General features: G+C 49.9%; 3 protein-coding genes across 3 annotated transcripts in view; 2 read left to right on the top strand and 1 right to left on the bottom strand.

Annotated features, from left to right (window-relative positions):
* Pmar_PMAR000231 (hypothetical protein) overlaps positions 1-160 on the top strand; it is a gene marked incomplete at both ends in the record, with an annotated part of 5,047 nt that extends 4,887 nt beyond the window's left edge. The window contains one exon of the mRNA XM_002768777.1: positions 73-160. Within this exon, the coding sequence (XP_002768823.1) occupies positions 73-160 (88 nt within the window). The remainder of the gene's footprint in view (positions 1-72) is intronic.
* Positions 161-3,116: 2,956 nt separating this feature from the next.
* Positions 3,117-4,408, bottom strand: Pmar_PMAR000229 (fructose-1,6-bisphosphate aldolase, putative). Its single transcript, XM_002768776.1, has one exon. The coding sequence runs from the start codon at positions 4,374-4,376 to the stop codon at positions 3,291-3,293; it is 1,086 nt and encodes a 361-aa protein (XP_002768822.1). The 5' UTR covers positions 4,377-4,408; the 3' UTR covers positions 3,117-3,290.
* A 1,442-nt stretch (positions 4,409-5,850) lies between these two features.
* The window catches only part of Pmar_PMAR000228 (cathepsin z, putative), a gene marked incomplete at its 5' end in the record, with an annotated part of 4,373 nt that continues 2,735 nt past the window's right edge, over positions 5,851-7,488 (top strand). Inside the window, 10 exons of the mRNA XM_002768775.1 lie at positions 5,851-5,948; positions 5,997-6,093; positions 6,117-6,212; positions 6,262-6,418; positions 6,529-6,611; positions 6,752-6,891; positions 6,933-7,053; positions 7,105-7,198; positions 7,241-7,359; positions 7,405-7,442. Of these exons, the coding sequence (XP_002768821.1) occupies positions 5,851-5,948; positions 5,997-6,093; positions 6,117-6,212; positions 6,262-6,418; positions 6,529-6,611; positions 6,752-6,891; positions 6,933-7,053; positions 7,105-7,198; positions 7,241-7,359; positions 7,405-7,442 (1,043 nt within the window). The remainder of the gene's footprint in view (positions 5,949-5,996; positions 6,094-6,116; positions 6,213-6,261; positions 6,419-6,528; positions 6,612-6,751; positions 6,892-6,932; positions 7,054-7,104; positions 7,199-7,240; positions 7,360-7,404; positions 7,443-7,488) is intronic.

Below are 7,488 nucleotides of genomic sequence, written 5' to 3'. Positions count from 1 at the left end.
CAGATATATGGAGCGTTAGTTAGGTGGGTTAGTGGGGATCGTTGCGATTTGCGGGAATCAGTGAGTGATCAGGAACTACCAGCGCTTACCCGACAGCCGTAACAAACAGAAGTGGGACAAGGTCCTCGTGATGGCCGAGAAGCGTTGCAAGAAGGTATAGAATGGTTGTCGATAGTGCCAAGAAGTGTATCCAGTAGGGGCTGTGATATCCCCCAACACTGTCATAATCACCATAACACTATAGTAAACTGATATATTATCGCACTATTAGACAGATCGGAAATTATATTTATGATCAAATCTTATTGCTGCCTGTCTGCGTAACGTAATCTCATGCTGCTGCTGATTGACGATTTACCATAGTAAGCGGTTGTTGAAGGCAATCGAGGCCTTCTGGTCTTGAGCTTCGTGACATGTATATGGGGCTTGTGTTGTTATATATGTTATCGTGACTTTAGGATCATCCTAGCCCGTCCCTGGACGAGACTCAGATGGTTGAAAGTGATCGCGTTCTTGGGGTAGATCATTCGAGTGTGGGTGTAACGCCCAAGCAAGGAAGAGATCACGGTGGGTATATCGTTGAGTATTGCCTCCGCTTTGTTTGTATACCTGCGACTGCAATCAATCCGTTTATCATTGCGTTACCAGGTAGCCGAGAAGCTCTTACTAGGGCATCTAGTCCCGAGGAGGCGCCTTGGTTTACTACGGGGCATTTTCACAGCACCATTGGGGTGAATCTCATGGCCAGTTGAGATGAAGGCATACAAACGATGTTAGGTATCACCAGTGCCATCCCCATCTGTGTGGGCCAGAAGTAGCCGCAAAGCGTCTGGGGACGCATGAGTCCGTCCCTGTGGTGGGATCAGCATAGCGACAGCTAAGCTGACAGCCCACGGTTAATAACGGGCTCGGTCTCCTCTCAATTACATTTTCCATGTCCCTCGAGCCAATGCAAATTACCGTTTACGAACAACTCTAGCATATCGAACAACCGTTAACTAACTGTGTGAGGAAGAGAATACTGTCATTGCTATCGTCTTTCGTTGAACCTGCCTGGCTCGGCCTCGAGGGGTACATCCAACAAGTGTGCCACTCGGAAGGAATACTGTTCGCCTCGCTACTGCTACTGCTCATCTGCTCACAGGAAGTAGTCACACAAATCCCTATCAATAATATTACACTGTAAGTTCGTTCGAGCCCTGATGACCTCGCATTAGCGATGCCCTTGATGAAACAACTGACTCTTAGGTACATTGCGTTGTATCTCATGTTGTGGTCTTTGCTTCTGTGTCGTTGGTGGTGAACCTCTGGCTGCTCTGCCTCCGCTCAGCCGTCCCGGGATGAGTATGTGGACGTGCCTGCCTATTGACGATGGCTTACAATGAGACAAGGATACAGCTGATTGTTTGCTGTCAGTCATGGCTGATGTCATTCTTTGAGCTGCCCGTTGACTGATCTCTCATCTGTACCTTTGAACCTTTTTTCATGAGTAACCTCTCTTCGTTTACAATCCTTACTACCGCTTAGTAGAGATAGATGAGGCGGTCACTGTAAATTGCTTTCTCTATGTTGTATATCTGCCCGGGGGAGATAGTGGTGGTCCTCACCCGTCAAGTGGCAGTTGTATTGCGGTTGTCTTCGAATCTACGATTGATATCCCACGGTCACACTCCTCCCCTTAGAGACCGTGCCCTCTTGCTCCATCGTCACTTCATCAGCCTCACTGCAGGAGATATGTGGTTGTTCTTTGAAGGCGTTCGTTATGCTTGGAAGTATGATAACTCAGGTTTGCCTGTAAATGCTATAGTTGATATATGCTTGTGTACGTAAGAGTATTGTTGCGTATCCTAGTTGGGAAGGCGAACATACGCATATACATCAAGGCAGGAGACACACAGAGCTTAGTCAGTGCTCGTTCTTCCACGCTCATTCTCGCAGCGTGTGATGCCATCTGAGATCCGTCTGTGAAATGAGAATTCTTGCGGTCAACAAGTATTGGAGGGGTAGCACGGCGTTGAAGTCGGATTCAGCTCGGAAGGTGGTATTTTGAGCTCGTGCTTGGTGAGTCTGAAGTCCAGCGCCGTTGCCAGCTTACTCAGGGTTGGAGCGATATGATAACGATATCTCGATAGTGAGCTGTGCGTTGAGTTTTCTGGTTAGTCCAGGAAAGGTGAACATCGTCACAATGAATGAACTCGTCACAGTGATTGAAAATGTTTATACTTTCGAACTTGGGACTACCACAATCTAACGATGCCAGTCTGACCAAGCCGGCGACGGCATCGGGCTTGAAGCTGACACACACGAGCCTAACGACATTGGTCTCCACCCTGCATACACCGTGCTCAGCATGACTTCAGAAATAGGTGGTTCAGGAACTGCTCCGTCCAGCATCCACCCCGAGTACATTGTACTCGGTACAAGCGGACCCTTGACATAACAACCTCGACCACACTCTCAGACTTACAAAAAGGTGCCGACTCCCTCAGTCTGGCTGGGAGCTTGGCCCTGCACAGGGAGGCTCTGAGCCGTCACCTGGCGGGCCAACTCTAGGAGACTTCGACCACTACTTCCCGATCTCTGCAACTACCTCAGTGATTAGCCTACTTCAGGGAATCGCCAAGGCTGCGCTGCTCGGTACCGGGGGGATCCGGGGGGCCTACTACAGCTCTACGAGACTGGGACCATCACTATCACACGCATCTATCAGGGACACGCATCAGCGCTAAATCAAGAGAACACGAGGGGGAAGCTCCCGATTAAGCCAATGTTCAACACAGGTGGTTCCTTCCAATAGGAGTACATTCAACGAGGAATGGTATATCAAATGCGGACAAAAATGAAGCTTCACTATTATTATTCCCGAAACCTTCAAAGAGGAGCGGTACGATGACCGAGAAATGTGGTGTCGCGGCTAGCGTTTGTGAGGCGTTCAACGACGATTGGTATGAGAGGTTCCAGCCACGATAGATCATTACGAAGGATGATGACTCACAGTTCAAGATTCAAGACGAACGAAATATCCCGTCAACAGCACCTTCCAGCGATGAAACAGATGTCTATTTTCTCCTCGTGTTGTTTTCTCTCCCAACTCCCAATAACGCAAATCTGATCCAATTGGTCGTGCTACACGGTTTGTGACAGCCCTTTCCAGGCGTCGAATGTTAAAGAATAAACCAGTAATGTATAGAACAAGGAACTCGAATGAGTAAAACTGCGTCTAAGTTCGCAGATAAGTCAACCATCAAAAGACCTTACTCTATCATCAAGGAACAAACATCTTACACAATTTAGTAGACGTAGTTCTTGACATAGTTAGACTCGTTAGCAGTAGCATCGGAAGAACCCTGGTACTTACCGAGCTGAGCCTCAGAGTTGGCCTTGGCGCGGGCGAGCAAGACAGCCTGGGCAGCCTCGGTGTTCTCGGCCTTACCAGCCCAGGTCTTGATAGTGGAGGCCTGAAGGGCGCGACCGTAAGAGAAGGTGAGGGCCCAAGGGCGACGCTCCTTAGGGAGGACATTCATGGCGTTGAGGTTGACGGAAGCCATCTCCTCAGACTGACCACCGGAGAGGAAAGTCACGCCAACGAGGGCCGGGGGGACAGTACGGGCAAGGGTGCGCACAGTCAACCTGGCGATCTCCTCAGAGGTAGGGCGAACAGGGCACTCGGCACCGGCAGTGACCATGTTGGGCTTGAGCAAGCAACCCTCAAGGAGGATGTGATGGTCATTGAGGGCCTTGAAAACGGCGGAGAGGACACGCTCGGTAACATAAGCGTCAGTCTCGATAGTGTGAACACCATCCTGCAAGATCTCGGGCTCGACGATGGGGACGAGACCGTTCTCCTGGCAGACGGAGGCATAACGGGCAAGGTTGTGGGCAGTCTCCTCAATAGAGAGCTGAGTAGGCTGGTGCTTGGCCTCGTCGATCCTCAAGACGGTTCTCCACTTAGCGAAACGGGCACCCTGAGCGTAATACTTCTGGCAACGCTCAGCAAGACCATCGAGACCCATAGTGGTGGTCTCGCCATCGGTACCGGCGAGAACGGTGAGTCCCTTATCGACCTTGATACCGGGGATGATGTTCTGCTTCTTCAAAAGCTCGACCATCTCAACACCCTCGGCGTTCTTCTGGAAGAGGGTCTCCTCGTAGAGAATAGCACCGGAGATGTACTCACCGAGACCAGGAGTGGTGAAAAGGAGGGACCTGTAGGCAGCACGGTTCTCCTCGGTGTTGACGATGCCAGCGCCATCGAAACGCTTCTTGATGGTGCCGGTGGACTCATCGGCGGCCAAGATACCCTTGCCATCAGTGCAGATAGCATTGGCGGTGGCGATGAGCTCAGACTCGTACTTGAAACCGGTGGTGTAAGGCATGGTGAATGGAACGAATAAGTGATTGACTTGTGAAAGCCTGGAAGGGTGAAAGAGCTATAGCGCGTGCAAAGCCAATCGGAAATCGCGCACGGATTTTTGATCTATAATTGCGCATTTTGCAGCAGAGGAGCTCTGCCAGAACTCTCGTTTCCGCGAACGCGATGGAGTAGCAACGAGTGATCGAGGCTTCTGAATGTTTGAAATTCATGGTTTGAGATGAAACTCATAGCCGTTCGCATTCCTAAACCTGCAGTGCGAGGTAAGGTGGGATAACGAACGCAGGAAGGCCGAGGAGACAGGACCACACAACCGCTTATTGCGGTTGGAATCCAACCGTTGGGTCCATGAAATAGGTTCCTTCCGTCGCGGTAAGTATATAGGACTCATCTGCAGATCAATACAGGATCCTATGAGATGCATCCAGCATCGATCGGCAATAGGAAGTTTTCACTCCGAGCGTCAGATCCTTGCCTGTGCGATGAGTACATGAGAGAGAAACACGGTACGGTTTCTTGGCGGAGAAATTCCCCAGCTGGGGATCGTACCACCATCCCCGATAAGAGGGAAAGTGTGCGACCTAGCGGAGTACCCGTGAGGCGAGCGCTAAACAACCTGTTGTGTTGATGTAAGTGAGTGCTGCAATGATAGAACTGGCAGACTCCAAGGACTGCTGTAGGGATGTGGAGCACCCCAGCAGTACGATTTTTTTTTCTTACCCTTGATACTGGGGGACTAGAGATGAGGCAGTTGACTCTGTGACTAATGCTCGGATAGCTTATTCACATCAGTTCGCTGACTCATCCTCTGGTCAGTATTGCCCAACCCAGACCTCGGCTTCCGGGCTTCAGGTTTGAGGTTTGGTCAATACCTCTCCCATCCCCGGCGTCTATGGGATTTCTTTGCTGATAAGCACCAAACTATGCATATTTCGTCATCAGAGATTCCCGCTCGCCATCAATCTCAGCCGTTTCATACACACAACTGATCCACTTGAAACTTCCAATGGCTTCAGTTGGGAGTGGTTTTTGAATTCCCTGTGCGCGCACGGCGAGTCATGATCCCCTCAAAGTTTGTGGTGGAGAGCAACGATGTCGCCATGTGCCTTGCAACAGGCAGATATAGACTGAGCCTCTTGTAGTGACATGTGTAGGGTCAACCTACACTCTGTTAGGGCTGATGGGCATTCATGATTCATTTTACCTCGTCCTTCATTTACTGGTCTTCTGTTGAGTTCTAAGCTGATCAACCATACATATATTCAGCCTTGAAGAGCTCGTCGAATTGCTCACAAATCTGACCTCACTAGTATCAGAATTTTGGAACCTACGTTCGCGGTCTCTGGGGGGTTGGGGATGAGGGGTTGGTAGAGAAAAGGTGTCCAACCGTTCCGGGTATCTTCTATTCAGCGTCTAGTTCGACGCCCTATTCCCTCCGAGAAGTAGGGCCAGTTGCACCGTCACTTCTTGAACCTTGGATGTCCGACAAGAATGCTAATTCTGCCTCGGATATGTCCGAGCAGGAACGGAAGGAGGCCTTCAACAGAATGCTAGAGGAATATGAGATTTCCTCCAAGTAGGGCGGAAATGTTCGCCATACGCAACGGATCAATCTGACTATCAGGATGAAGTGGCACGAAGTTGAGAAAATCATTAAAGACGATTGGCGCTTTGGACTGTGCAGAAACAACGGTATTGAGCTCGGTATCATTTATGCTGAAGTGAGAGCTGTCTTTCAGGTCAGCGAAAGCAGTTCCTTTCCGAGTATCAGAGCCGACGCGTTAAGTTTGAACAGACTGAGGGTCGTCATCGAGAAATGGCCGCGAAGAAAGAGTTCAGAGTAAGGAAGATTGGCGTCTCTCTGAAGGCATCAACGGTATATGGATTAGGAGCAATTGGAGCAGTGGCTGAACGCACAGAAGGAGGAAGAGGCGGAGGCTCAGAAGAAGGAGGCCGAAGTCGTGAACACCGAAGTCCCTTCTATCATTGATGTGGCGAAGAAACCAGAGGAGGACTCGTCAGCTGCTTTGATGGAAGATGGCAGTCGTAATAATATATAATATTCGCATCTAGATCGGACATGTCCGTGGGAGTCTATGTAGAGAGGACTTTGAAATAGGGCTTGAATACGAGTGAGCCTCGTCCTTCTCGATCAGCTCTTACTTTCGAGAACGTCACGTTCCGAGATCTGGCCTATGCTTGGCGCAAGAAGGACTTCTGGAAGTTTGCTCATGAAGATGTACTAGACGGGATTGCCTCGGATGTGTCCCCAGTCTGACATTGTGGTACTTTCGATCCGATACCTCGTGAATTCTCTTAGACCTTGGTGCCGCGCAAATAGGCTCAATCCCAAGAGTCGCCGTTGGAATTTCATTTTAGGATCTCGATCATATATTCCAAGACTTCATGGACGAGAACGAGAATAAGATGCGAGACATCAGCAGACGTGATAGAATTCGGAAGATGGACAAGCTCTTCCTCGTGTACTCTAAGCATCCTCAGGTCAATAGACTAACCAAGTAAGACTTCTCACCCGTCGCTGTCGGTATTTCCCGATCAGGTGGAATGATGTCTGCCACTTCATGGCTGAGAAATTTCCGGAGGAGTTCCGCAGTGTAGAGCCGCTGGATAGACTGGCCGTCTGGGAGCGATGGATCAAGGAGGCCGATGAGAAGTTCAAGGTAATTGTTGTTAGTTCGATCAGCTGACACTGGAGTCAAACACGACTGTAGGTCGAGAGGGAGAAGGCAAAGCGTCGGGCTGAACGCAAGCATAGGGATAAGTTCAGGGAGATGCTGGTCCACGACTACATGGAGCAAATACACAGTGAGGTTCTCATGTTGACTGAGGGGGAATCTTTTGGTGCAGATGGTGTGTCATGGTTCGATCTCCATAAGGATATTAAGGATCGTGAGGCTTACATTGATCTTATCGGCAGTCGGAACTCGAGCCAGCCCTATGATATCTTCAACGACATATGCAAAGAAGTAAGGGGAAAGGAGTAGAAGTGCGAATCGTAAGAACTTGATTAGGTCCGTCGGGAGGCTCGGCAGAAGCGAGCACAGTTGGAGTTGGAGAAGAGCGCCAGGCGAGATCGGAGAGGCTCGAATCCCAGA

This window comes from Perkinsus marinus, assembly GCF_000006405.1.
Source record: "Perkinsus marinus ATCC 50983 genomic scaffold scf_1104296967108, whole genome shotgun sequence".
In the NCBI taxonomy this organism is placed as follows: Eukaryota; Perkinsozoa; order Perkinsida; family Perkinsidae; genus Perkinsus; species Perkinsus marinus.
The sequence above is the reverse complement of the archived record's forward strand: the minus strand, read 5'-3'. Positions and strand labels throughout refer to the sequence as shown.

Coding starts and splice junctions, on each gene's coding strand:
- Pmar_PMAR000229 (XM_002768776.1), bottom strand. CDS start 4,376: ATGCCTTACACCACCGGTTTCAAGTACGAGTCTGAGCTCATCGCCACC.